We start from the raw sequence: 14,800 nt of genomic DNA on the forward strand, positions 1-14,800 counted from the left end.
CTCTTTCTGTTTTGAGAATCATAGAACTCTGAAGATCTGTGTCAGATTCTGTGTGTTAATTTCCATCAAATGTAAATTAAACAAATCTTTATGGAGAGGAAGGGTATAAAAAAAATGAAGGCTTTAGTATTTGGACAGAGAGCAGTTGGACTGATTCCATACTGATGTGGAGTTTGTATTCCTGGAGAGGGAATAGAACCTAGAGGTTTCTGTGGTTCCAACCTGATATGCTGATGTGACAACTGGGACCTGACCACTGAATAACTAAGCGTCATACCCTTGAAGGCAAGGGTACAGAGAAGGTCCTGGGAGCCACATTTGGTATGCAAGGATTGAAATTATATCACAGGGTAATATATTTTTGAAAGGAGCATGCAGATACCATACAGGTATTTTAGTATTAGCCAAAATGAACTGTAGCAAGGGCTATTCCCTATTAATTCTGGATTGATCCACTGCCATTGCTTAATCCCAAGGGAAGGAAATGGGCCACTGTCAGATCACTGATATGGATTTTCAACCATATGGTGGGTGAAGGTAAAGGTAGTTTTATTGTTTTTTTTAGAACACATATAAATTCAGTTTGTTTTCTGTATCTGAATGTTTAGGGGAAAAGTTAAACCTGTAGTACACATATATGTGTGATATATATATATACTGCATACTTGTTTTTTTCACGTTAGTTCTACTGTACTATTTTCGTGTCTCCTGCTGTTATCAAAATTAAGCATTCATTATTCATGTAAGATACAGAAGAAAACAAAAGTAAAATGAGAGAGAAAATACTAATTTGATCATCTATATTTAAAAAACCAAAGAAATAGTTATTTTCAAATATACCTAACAAAGTTACACTAGGGAATATGTCTTACTATACACATTCTTAACATTTGTATTTTATTACATGCTAGGCATTCAAAAGATTATTTTTTTCCTCCTATTGTTTTCTCAGATTTACTGAACCATAAAGAAAAGAACAGAAGAAAACTGTCTCATTGTTACAAAGCACTTCCTACTGTGGATTTGAAGTCTTATTTTCTGCTTTTCATCTAAATTCAACATCATGATGCTGCAATATAACCAAAAGAAAATGCTGTAAATGTGAAAATGTTAATTTAAAGCTATACACATACCAGGTTCAAAGAAGATGCAAGGCACATGTCAGCAGGATTGCCTGGGTTGATGTGGACAGTCCAACCATACAACAAGCAGGCCAATGACTCTTTAGGCAAATGCAAATGCCATAAATCAAATCATCTGCCTGTTATTTAAGATTATTAAATATTCTGCCAAAAAATCCTACTCTGTGCCTTTCTAATTTTCTCTTCCACTACAAAGCCTTCAGCATTTTGTGGTTTTTCTTTTACCAACAAGTTAGTAAAAGCAAGTAAATATGAAATGCAAATAAATATATATGGTGCCTATTTCAGAATTTATTTTAAAAACTATGAATTTTTAGCTTTTTGTATGACTTAATATCTTCGCACTATTTTATTATTATAGAATGTACTGTTTTCCAGTAATATACTATTTGCTCACACACAAAAAGGCAATATTTAACAAGACATTTGTACAATAAAATGCTAACTCAAAATTAAGTGTTCAACCCTATATATTCCATAGAAAGGACTGGCCTTTTACTGGCTCCTGGGAGATAACCTCTGAGCTTGGAATATCCTAACAGATAATAATGTCTTTGATACCTGAGACCTTGCCTGTGTCAAATAGTTTATGCTAGTTAGATGTGATTTATTCTCGAAGCCTTTTTTTGTATGCCTAGGGCTTTGGGCCATGCTGCATCAGCTTGGCCCCTGCAGGAGCCAGAGACTGATTAGCTAAGGTCAGTTACACAGGTGTTTCATGTCATCATGGCTGACCTACAATGAAAACTGTAGACAACAAGGCTTATGTGAACTTCCTTGGTTGGTTACACCTTATATACATTGCCCTACGTTGTTTCCAAGAAAATATTTTAAGTACTTTTTATGCAACTCCAATGGGAGAATACACCTGGAAGACTGTATCTGGTTTCTCTTAGACTTTATCTTATGTGTCTTTCCCTTTGCTAACTTTAATCTGTAACTTTTATTGTAATAAACCCTAACAAAAAGTAAAACAGTTTTTCTGAGTTCTTCTTATACATTATGAAATCTGAGGGTAGCCTTGAGGCCCCAGACACAATATCTGAAATGCTTTTTACACAATATGTGTAATGCTTTGAAACTTGTTTAATATTTCAAGCAATCTGCAGTCTCCATTAAACCTTCTTTTGGAAGAATATCACCAGTATAGTGACATTTTTGTTCTCAAAGTTGATATATGACTTACAGTTAGGAGTTAGATGATTTCAACAGACACCTGTATGTAAAAATGTATTTAAACCAGTTAATAAAATGAGAACTTTGCCTCTTTTTCAACCTTGCTTCTTTCTGCTTTTTTTCCCCCATATTCTAACAATTTCTGGAAGTAAAAGCCAAGATATTAAACTGATACTAAAGTTAGTTGGAAAGGCTTCTTAGTAGCATTTATAACATAGACAAATGAGAAAATAATATACTTGGAAGTTCTATTATTTGGTGTAGCACAGCATCTAAAATTGTACTCCTTGACTTGTCAAATGACTGGCTCAGTTTCCCACAGAATATCTGTGGCAGTGTCAGGTCTGGAAGTGGAATATTATGATTACAGGTATGGGGTTCTTTCTTCTGTAATAAACTCATATTATTGCTGAAGTTACTGCTGAAATTCCAGCCTAAAATAAAGCTTAATTGCGTTATGGATGTGTACATTAGATGATTTACCTGCAAGTAAAAGGAGCTCTGACTTAAGCAATATTAAACAAGGGGCCATAAATGATCATAGATATTAGGCCCAGAGGTTGGGCAGGCATTTGAGAGGTTCAGTCAGGAGTTCAACAACTGACCAAAGGCCATATTTCTTCTACCTGGAAGCACTGGCTATTTTCAGGGCACTCATTAGTAATAGACTAATAGTTCCTTATATTATTATTTAAATAGTTAATAATGATAGTCTAACAGACTACACCCCCCATCTTGCTTTAGGGCCTCAAAATGGTAACAGCAACTACATAAATCCACATGTTAAAAGGTATGAGAGAGGTCACACTTATCTCTTCCTCACATTCTAAGAGCAGGTGAGGAAACCTTTCCTCAAAGAGAGTATCTCCCTTGCCTCAGAGACCATCATAGTGTCACATGCCCATTTCTAAAGGAATCCCCAAGAGTAGGATGAGACTAACATGACCGACTTAGATAAAGCATCTGACATGGACCAAGACAAAGCATCTAGACAACCACAAATAACTAAAAATTGGCTAGATAACCTCAGGAGCAACTCTGTTTCTGGTCACAGATACATAAATATGAGTTACAATTACTCCTTTGGTGTCTACAGTCCTTGTGAGAAAATCTAGTTTGCCACAAACGTTCCTTTCATTGTAAAAACAATGTCAGTACACTGACAGTCAAAATATGTGGTGGCTGTTTGTTTTCTAACTTCAACAGGTATAGTCCTCTTGCAAGTATCAGTTAATAGGTAATAAACTATAAGCCTGTATTATTATTGTAGCACTGACTTGTGTTGTCTGTCATTTATTTTCCGAAGCCAGTCAGTGAGTGAGTCCACCTTAGGTAGATACTTTTATGTCAGGCTTTCAGAGACATGAGGAGCCAGAGGGGATCCCAAATCAATTGCCTATAGTGTCACAGATCATTTAAGGCACAAAGGCACATGCCTGTGACAAAGACGATGACAAATGAATATGTACTGAAAGGACAACACCAACAGACGGGCAAAGGAAGCTGGAAATATGTAATATGAGATGGAGTTCAGAGTAAAATTTAAGATAATGATAATGAAATACATATGTGAATGTAATAACACGAGTTAGATAAAAATAAGATATATGTGAATGTAATACCATGAGTTAGATAAAAATAGGTGGCTGTAAGACTCACACAGTGCCTTTCAGAATAATTACTAAAATTTTATGCAAATTCAATGTTGCCACAAGTTGCAAATCCAGTAAGTGAACCATTTGTTGTATAATATTTAAAGCAACCTGTATAGAGTGGAGAACAGAACATGTTTTCTCCACTCTATAGAGTAGAACAAGTTACTACTCTTAACTTAAAAAAGTTTTCTCCATGTATAGAGTAGAACAAGTTACTACTCTTAACTTAAAAAAAAGTTCCTTAAGTTTCTGTTTTCTAACCTTGTGAAGTAAGCATATATAATACATATACTAACCTATCATACAAACATAACTTCACTCTATTTGTAGGTAGGGGTTAAATTATATTAGTCCACATTAAGGTATATAAAAGACCAGTGGATACTAACAAGATGTAGTTCTTTGCAGGTAGAATTGTGCTCACAAGCATTCAGGATGCAGTCATCAATGTCCTGTTCACATCTTACTCCAGCACAGCATGGATTGCATAAGCAGGAAAAGCCATCAACCACTGGAAACAACAGAAAAGAGAAAACTCTTAACATTCATTTAACCTTAGTACAGTTAATTAGCCTAAAATTCTATAATCATCTATGCATTTCACTTTTAACCATAGAAAGTGTGATTATATTTAATAATATATTACACAGCCCTCTACAATACTTTTCCAAAATAACCATCTTATTCAGTTCTATTTAACTTTAAAAATAACTTCAATTAGTTGAAATAAGCACAATTACAATGGACATTTGGTAACAGTTTGCAAAGAAACAATGAAAATATCCATTTTTTTGTTCTCTGTTTTTGGCAGTACACAGTATATATGATAAAAAGGTTACTATTGTATTATTTAATTCTCCCAGACCTTCACTGTTCAGTTGTTAAAGTTCTATATATGACAGATATATTAAAGTGCATTGTGATCTGAAAGTTGACAGTGAGCTACTTACTTAAGCCTTAGTTAAAAAGAGCTTTCACATTTCATCAAAATCTTTTTAAAATCATGATCAAAATTGGTTCTTCATTTTACCATTAATGATGAAAAAGAATGGTGTCTGAAGTATCTCAAGGAAATGGTGACAGTATGAATTGCAGTTGGAGCAGGCACCAATTTATAACTACTTGTCAGCAGTCCCTGAGTTCTTCATTATCCCTGAGATTTACCATGTAATCTATATTGCCATTATGCCTCTGTGCATGTACCTGCTATTACTCTCATTAAATGCTTAGGTCTTCAGTGGCAACAGCATTTTTAATGCACTGTAAGAAATGTATCTAGCTTCTAGATTTCTGCAGCCATGTTTTGTACAACATGTGTAACTAGGGTCTCTAAGGAAAACAAGGCAGTCATACACATCAACAAGAGATAAGTAAAATACACAACAATATGCAGCGCCTGAGACAGGATTTGACTTCTGTTTTACTTTTTTTTTTTTATTTAGCACGTAGTTTTTAACCTCTCATTGAATACAAATTATTAACAGATGTAATTATAAGTGAATTGTGATAAAATGGTGTCAGTCCGTGCTTCATTCTGTGTTACACATGGTATTTTGTATTTTAACCACATATCATACCATATATAATTAAGATATTATGGAGTACCATCAATCATAGCAATATTTAAAATTTCACTTATGATTATTATTTAAGTTTGGATACTGATGTATACTGACAAGTAACAAGCAACTGGAGTCAAATTAATTTTCAGCATTGATGTTACCTGTCCTATGTGGAAAAATTATAAATTAGATTAAAAACAAATGACAACAAAGCTGGGCGCGGTGGCTCAAGCCTGTAATCCCAGCACTTTGGGAGGCCAAGGCGGGTGGATCACGAGGTCGAGAGATCGAGACCAACCTGGTCAACATGGTGAAACCCCGTCTCTACTAAAAATACAAACAATTAGCTGGGCATGGTGGCGCGTGCCTGTAATCCCAGCTACTCAGGAGGCTGAGGCAGGAGAATTGCCTGAACCCAGGAGGCAGAGGTTGCGGTGAGCCGAGATCGCGCCATTGCACTCCAGCCTGGGTAACAAGAGCGAAACTCCATCTCAAAAAAAAAAAAAAAAAAACAAATGACAACAAAAGGTAACTTCGAACTAACAAAGTGTCTGGAAATGGATTGTAAAAAAAAAAATAAAGTATACTTTTATTGTCAACAAATATGTTTCTAACATAGACTAATGTAGACAAGGAATGTGTTTCTAATACTTCATTCTGGAATAAAAAATCTAATAAATGGACTATGTGCCAGAAGAGAACCTAGAGAACTAAATTGGATACCAAAGAGAAACTGAATACTGCAAAGAAAAATAAATTATGTATTTAAAACAAAGTAACAAAAAGTAGACGGTTTTCTCACATCTAATTTAACTATGGGGCTATGTGATAATAACCATTCCATTGGAAAGACATTTAATACAGTCTTCCTCTTGATTGCTGTTGTTGTTTTTTAACAGAAAATCGAGTCACTGTGAAATGAAGCGTTGGGAAGGGAAGAGCATGATCCCTTTAAATGATACAGAAGGAGGAAGGGAAGTATTGGGAGAAGAGGGCGTGGTCCCAGCTAGGGCTCCACCCTCAAGCACCTAGGTGAGGACAGGCTCTCCTGCCTTCCTGCCCATGAATGTTCCATTTCTCAAGACCACCCGGACCTGCCCTGCACCCATCCTGTGCCTATAAAACCCCCAAGACCCTAGCAGGCAGACACACAAGTGGCTGGATGTCTTGAGGAACAAGACAAGGGCAGCTGGACCGCACATCAGCAGAGAAACTCACAGGTGGCTGGACGCTTAGAGGAACACACCCATACGCCCCTGCATGCTGGCAGGCCACTGAGCAGCAGAAGGATATGGAGTTTTGCCAGGGGAGTCGGAGGAAAGCCCAGGCCGCTGAGCAGCCCAACTCCAAGGGAAAACCATCTCCCTTCTGGCTCCCATGGCTGAGAGCTACTTCCACTCAGTACAACCTTGCACTCATCATTCTCCAAGCCCAGGTATGATCCAATTCTTCCGGTACACCAAGGCAAGAACCCAGGATATGGAATGCCTTCTGTCCTGGTGACAAGGCAGAGGGTCTAATCGAGCCGGTTAACACAAGCCGCCTACAGATGGCAAAACTAAAAGAGCAAAACTAAAGGAGCATCCTGCAACACACGCCCACTGTGGCTTCAGGAGGTGTAAACATTCACCCCTACGCACTGCCATGGAGTGGGAGCCCCCCGCCCCCCGCCATCCTGCCCATCTCTATACGCTCCCCTAGAGGTATGAGCAATGGGGCACTGAAGAATCGAGCCACTCCCCCTGTCACATGCACTGCAATGGGGACAAAGGAACCTTTCCTATTTTGACTGTATTGGTATTAGTCTGTGTTTGTAAATATTTCATACTATTTTGAAGCCAAATTTTCTTAAAATAGGCCTTCTAAGAATCTGGATGTTTATTCATTTTATCTTTAAGTATGTACCAGACAGCATATCTACTGGTTGTACTGAATGAAAGTTTGAAATGTGACCGAACTTTTTGGTGAAATGTATAGAGGTATTGTCAAACTGTATCAATAGGCCGGACATGATGGCGCACACCTGTAATTTCAACAATTTGGGAGGCTGAGGTGGGTGGATCATTTGACATCAGGAGTTCGAAACCAGCCTGGCCAACATGGTAAAACCCCATCCTTAGCAAAAATATTTTTTAAAAAGCTGGGCATGGTGGCACATGACTGTAGTAGTAGCTACTCAGGAGGGTGAGGCAGGAAAATTGCTTGAACCCAAGAGACAGAGGTTGCAATGACCGGAGATTGTGTCACTGCACTCCAGCCTGAGAGACAGAGTGAGACTCTATCTCAAAAACAAAACAAAACAAAAATTTCCTCATTTGCTATACTAGTGACTCATAAAAAATACAAATGAATTTGTCAGAAATCGGGGGTACTTAGTGAAGATAACTGACATTGACCTTGGTGTTCAAGCCAGGCTAAAGTCAGTAAATAATCATGGTTTTATCCTGAACTCTTTCATTACGATGTCAGGTTCTACAGTGGACTGCTCTACCATAATTGCAGCCACTGAAGGAATCACTGTCATAGCAATATCCACACAGACAAGGGCTGGACTGCACTCACTGACTGATCTCACAGCGTGGACCTGCAAAGCTGGCGCACTGGCACTGGAACTCAAGGGGGAACACTTCCAAATCCATTTTCTCTCTGCACACAGCTCCATTCTCATAAGGATTACTAGCTTCACAAGGCCCAGATTCACAGTGAGAACTTGGAAAAGAAAGAATCACAGTGCCAGTGCTTATGAAATGAACCAATTCCTGCAACTGCTGTCATTTACCTGGCATTTCAGCATAAATGCATCCAACTTATTCTCTATTCTTTTCATTGTGACTCTCTCTTTCCCTCAATACTACAATTTAAGACAGAAACATTATGATTTCTATACTTCATCTAACAAAGTACCAGTAGGTAGCAATAAGTGACAGCATTAAAAAAAATTTTTTTGTTAATCCACATTTCTCACTTATTGTTCAACAGTGTTCTCTGAAGAGAATGCAATTAAGAAAGTAGATTATTAATGACTCGATGCTCCCTGGGTTTTCTTTCTGGTACTCTGGAGGTTGCTATTACTGTAAACTTTGTTTTATGGGTTTATAGCAACAAACAAGTAAATGATGGGAAAAGAGCACTGTAATAAGTATCTAATCTTAATAGAAATACTTCAGTCCTGAAAATTTTTATATTGTACTCAGAAAATGTAATTGCATAAAGTGATTGTCATTGTGTGAAATGTACACAAGTATTTAAGACAAGAAATAGGATGATGTGATTCAAGAGAAACCATATCAGACAAAAAGCAAAGTATAAGCAGCACAAACTTTTCCAATAAGCACAATTATTATTTGGGTGTCGGTTTGCAAGGCATAGTAAAAATATTTAGATATTAGGTATTTGGAAAGTATTTAAAAATATTTCAACTTATTCACTAAAATGTATAGCATGTAGGTACAAACATACGTTCTAAAAATGTCTGGCTGAATAATTTAAGGCAGAAAATATATGGTCATCATTAAGTCCTTGAACCATTTGGGTTTTCTAAGGAATTTCACAACTACAGGAACGAGGGTGTAACCCAAAGACTGAGGATAAGGGATAAAGTTTTCAAAGTTGAGAAGTACAGCAGTAGTTTGAAAAATTCAAAAACACCAGGGTCCCTATGATTCTCCCAATTCTGACCACAAGAAAAACAGTAATAGGGCCTGCCTAGAAGCTGCTGAGGATATCAACGATGTGTACAATAAAGGCACCAAATGGATGTCATTAGCGTCCACAAAATAAGAGCAATAAAAACTGTACCAAAATGGAGATACTCACGACTTCAATTTCCTAGTACAGCCAAAAAAAAAAAAAAAAAGTGAAAATACAAGACTACTTCCCAAGAACATAAAAAAATTCCTTCAATTAAAAAAAATCCATTAAGTGGCTACTTTTTGCAAGAGCTATGCTTAGTAGTATGGAGAATTCTAACAGAAACATGTTTTCTTTTTCTTAAACTATGAGATTGAAATATATTGCAAGTAATACATATCTGGATGCTATTTTATCATAATCAAAGGTTTTTTGTGAAATAAGGGAAATTGCATTGAACAAACATCTTCTACTCAAGCATAGAAAATGAACTGTCCTTAATGAAAAGTTCTCATGTATTCCCTTTCTTTCTGTTACCTACTGCTAAATATTTAGTTCTGCTTTGCTAGTGGGAAGTTAACTTAGTTGTTGCTTTGTAAATAATTTTTCATAATTATGTAGCTGAACAATTTATGAGAAAATACGATATTCTCTTTTGCAGAAGACACATGAATTCACTGTAACCCCATATCATGTTGATTTGTAAATGAATTCATTATAGTAATATATAATGAGCCCTTATTATGTAGCAAGCACTGAGCTAGATGCAGGAGGTGGGGGAGAGGTGTTTAAAAGAACAATGAGGGGTTCAAATAGGCAAGTAAATAAATGCTATAATCGGTAAACATGGTCAATTTCTTGTGATAAAAAGTCACTGTGTAGGTTTAATTCTAATATGGTGTCCAAGATCCCCACCACTAGTATACACACCCTACATAACTGCCTCACTTTAAATGTGTGAGAGGCTGGGTGCAGTGGCTCACAACTGTATTCCCAGAACTTTGGGAGGCCAAGACAGGAGGACTGCTTGATGCCAGAAGTTTGAGACTAGCCTCCGCAACAAAGTAAGATCCCTAAAGGTAGTGAAGAGGTGGTGATACACACCTATAATCCTGGCTACTACTTGGGAGGCTAAGTTGGAAGGATCACTTGAGCTTGGGAAGTCAAGGCTGCTGAGAACTGTGATTGAGCCACTGCACTCCAGCTTGGGCAACAAAGTAAACACCTGTCTCAAATAAATAAAAAAATGTTAGTGACATTTGTGAATATGATAGAATATCACTCCATAATTATTTATTTTATATGGAAGAAAAGATTGAGCATATAATTATGTCTCAGAATCATAAGGGAGTCCATCAAAAGAGACATTATTATCTTAAGTAGGCCTGACTAAATCAGGTGAGACATTAAAAGAAGTCAGAGGCATTATCCTTCTTGCCTTAAAGCAGCAAATGAAAGCTGCATTTTATAAAGTACTGTGAGACACGGAATGGCATGTGATCTGCAGGAGCTGAGAAAGCCAGTAAGGAAGAAAGACCAGAGTTTTAGAACCACAATGAACTAAATGCTACCAACAGCCAGTGAGCTTGGAAGAGGAACTTGGGCCTTCGACTAGCTCCCAGTCCTAGCCAACCCTTTCAGTCTTGTGAGACCATGTGTAGAGACACAGTTAAGCCATTCACAAATTTCTGAGTTGCAGAAATTGTGAAGTAAAAAATGTGACTTATTTTAAATCTATAAGCTTGTGGTACACTGTTACTCAGTACAGAAAACTAATACAATCAAATGTAAGGGCAACTGAGACATCTTAAGTGCTACTGAAAAGCTTACTGATATTTAAAGTGAGTCCTAAGGAATCACCACATATGTAGGTTAGGCATGTGGGATACAGAAGGGATGGGGAGACCTTTCTAGAAAGATGAGGACCAGAAGGTGAGAAAGTTCAGGAGACTGAAAACAAATCAATATGAATGGAACACAAAATGCAAGGAAGAAGGAGATGCATTACCACATTTAATACACTATAATATGCCACCAATTTCAAGGGAGTTTATTTTATGTGCCTTTAAGAGTACTATGGTAGAAAGAATGATGCCCTCCCACTCTCTTCACTACCTCCCCTTTGAGGATAACCAGCTCCTAATTCTTGAAACCTGTGAGTGCTATCTGATAAGTATTTGCAGACGTGATTAAGTTGAGGATTTTGATGTGGTAAACTTACCCTGCTTTAGCTGGGTGGGCCCTGAATGTAATCATAAGTGTCTTCCAAGGGTCTTTATAACAGTGAGGCAAGAAGTTTAAAGGAGGAAAGAGACAGGAAGATAAAAGCTGGAGTTTGGATTGATGCAAGGAAGGGGTTGTGAGCTCAGAAACATAGTCAGCCTTTAGAATCTGGTAAAGGCAAGGAAATAGAAGTCTTCAGAAGGAAGACAACCCTGCAACACCTCATTTTAGACTTTGGCCTCCAAATACATCAAATAATAAACTTGTGTAATTTTCAGTTTGTGGCAATTAATTACAGCCCTCATAGGAAACTAATAAAGAGCAAAAGCTGCCAGTTAAATTCTGATAAAGTGATTAGGGCATCATTATTTTGAAAAACTCATCCCAATTTCAAAGATGCTTGTGTTAATAAGTGATGTGTTAGTTACCACACTAGTATGTGATGAAAATAGGAATGTGTTAAATGAAATTCACTAATTTGAAATAACATCTCCCATAAGTTGGGACAAGATCCTAATAACATCTAATAGGTTGGGACAGATCCTAAAAGGCTTTGCAATCTATAGAACTTAAACATGGCACACATTGAGGAACAGTTGAAAGCTTTCCTAAAACAGCAATAAAGTATGGTTGTTCTCTTTACAGAGAATCACATTGTATCGTATTTCTTGTTTGTATTTAAACTATATATATAATGCTTCTTCATTTCTCTGAAGTTTTACTTTGCTAAAAACTATATTCTCTTAAATTAATGTTAAGAAGTTAAGGTAATACATATTTTGTTTGCATAAATATTTGGTAGGAAAAATTTAAAACCTGTTTTTATTAGCTTTTTTACAACTCAGAAAATCAAAGTTGCTGAGGATCCCACTGAAATTGTATTCAAAGTAGAAATATACATTCACCTGAACTATGTTTTTCCTCTAACTGAAATTTACATCAATCAAATTAATACATTACTTTCAAATGTATGAATGACTTTTAATATGAAGCCTATTATGATAAACTTCGTATGTTACTATGTTAAACTTCTTAAAGAACACTGCTGTTTTAAGAGCTCTAAGTGGATACAGATATTTACAAAAATGTCAAAATGCTAAGCATGTCTTCATATGGGTAGAGTAGTTTGAATCTGACTTTCTGATGATTTAGATAAACTTAAAATATGCTGTTTAAAATGTTTAAAGTGATATCAAAATTCAGATTTTTAGAGAAACACAGTGGTTAAAAAGCGAGTGAATAACAGGGTAGAGACAAATCTTTCTGTGCAGGAGGTGTCACATAGGATGTATAAATGACAGAAAACTTCAGTGGAATCTACCACAGAAGTAAATAAAGTAGAATTAAGCCATCCAATTTCTATATCTGCAACAAAAACATGAAAAGATTAAACTGGACAGTATAAATTCTGTTTCTGCCACAATATCAAAGGACATGGCAGGCAAACAGTTCTTTATGTAGCATACCTCACATATTAAAGATGAGCTCAAGATATCTTTGTATTTTTATAAAACTCATTATTCATATGCTAAAGTTCTAAGAAAAGACAGTCTTTTTTACTAAACAGAAGATCTAGCTAACATTTTTTATCTTTAAGGTACATTAATGGTAAATATTTTGTGCATTGTAAAAGACCAGAGATGGCTGCTGTAATCCATCCTCCAGAAATTTTAGGTAAAGGAATAAAATCTGAGTGACGATTTTATGGGGAGCCACCATTTTTCCCTCTCCCTATCCCATTCCCTCTCAGCTTCTAGCCCCTATTTAGGTTGGACAAATTTCTTCTCAAATCTAGCAATGATCAGTGAGACAGAAAGCAATAGAAGTAACTCCACTTTCCCCATAACATTTAGAAATAATATGCTAATGGCAAATGCTATAGATGCATTTTACAAATATTGTCATAAATTTGAATATACTAATTTTATTTATTTATTTATTTTACTCTGAGAAAGCAAACTGCCTTTTCAGGTTGAATGCAAACATATTAAATCAATTATTTTCAACTTTTTAATTTATTCTTCTAAAGCATTTTTATTGTTTTAAAAAGCATACCTTCAAGTATGAATAAAACATTAATATTCATATTCAGGTATGTTCTCTTGTTACTTGATTAAATAGCAAATGAAATTATTTCTATTACTTCTTCCTGGAAGTATAATCTTTTGTGAGTAATTAGAGTGAGAGTCAAGAAGCAGCCCCCGCCCGCCATCCACCCAGTAACAGCTAAGCTGGATCGGCTGCATAATCTGTGCATGGTGTTTTTCTATTGAGCATAAAAATTTTATGGAACACCAAAATCAGACAAGGTCTCTCTGTGCTCATTAAGAAACAAAATAAAAAAAAATACCACTCCACACTCATATCTGAACATAGACAAAAACAATAAAGCTGTCTAAATCACAAAATGGATAACATTCATGTTTCCTATCTCTTCTTTCATTTTTTTTCTTCCAATTACAGCTTTTGCTGGATCTGTTTCTTCCACTTTTTAGACAACAATTTTTAACATACTTCACTTTGTAACTCTCAGTGATCAATCTTCCTGGAACCATCTCCAGAGTCACTAAACCCAAGCTTGAATCTCAAACCTCTGTTGAAACCCTTTCAACAAAATGCTCCTAAATTCCTCATGGTGTGCTGTTTCTTCATTGTATGTAGCCAATAAACTCAAATTTGTCTCATGATAGGTAAATTTCTGGTCTTTGACTGGAGAATGCCAGTAAAGCTACTTCAACTTTGGACTAGAAATAAGAGAGCACTTATGTCTATTTTTCTGTGATCGAAAAAAAAACAAACATGTACTGTATTCCCATAGATGTATAATATATGTAGGTAATAGTTTGCTAAGGTAACCATATCAAAGTGCCACACACTGGGTGGCTTCAGCAACAGACATTTATTGTTTGACAATTCTGGAAGTTGTCCGTGATCAAGGTTTTGGCAGGGTTGGTTCCTTCTGTGGGCTGTAAGAGAGAATGTATTCCATGCCTCTCCTCTAGCTTCCTGTGTTTTGCTGGCAATCTATGGCATCCTGTAATTGTAGAAGCATCACCCTGATCTCTACCTTTATCTTCACTTGGAGGTCTCTCTCAATGTATGTCTGTGTCTAAATTTTCCCTTTTGTTAAGGACACCAGTTATATTGGATTAAGGGCCCACCAACTCCAGTATATCCTCATTCTAATTTAACTAATTATATCTGAAGTGCTCATATTTCCAAATAAGGTCACATCATCACAATAAGGTACTAAGTGATTAGGAAAACAACATAATTTTGGGAGGACACAACTTAACAAATAACAATGTGTTATGATGTGAATGAGGCATAAGAGGTTTTTTGTTTGTTGGTTGGTTGGTTTTTATTTTTGTTTTTTTGCTTAGAAGCTTTTGTAAAAGGCCGTTTATTCTTC

General features: G+C 36.2%; 1 protein-coding gene across 1 annotated transcript in view; it reads right to left on the reverse strand.

The window, feature by feature from the left end:
- Positions 1 to 14,800, reverse strand: part of EYS (EGF-like photoreceptor maintenance factor) — a 1,911,700-nt gene that overhangs the window by 1,377,132 nt on the left and 519,768 nt on the right. The window contains exon 11 of the mRNA XM_035296026.3: positions 4,363 to 4,484. Within this exon, the coding sequence (XP_035151917.3) occupies positions 4,363 to 4,484 (122 nt within the window). The remainder of the gene's footprint in view (positions 1 to 4,362; positions 4,485 to 14,800) is intronic.

Source organism: Callithrix jacchus, chromosome 4 (assembly GCF_049354715.1).
Source record: "Callithrix jacchus isolate 240 chromosome 4, calJac240_pri, whole genome shotgun sequence".
NCBI lineage: Eukaryota > Metazoa > Chordata > Mammalia > Primates > Cebidae > Callithrix > Callithrix jacchus.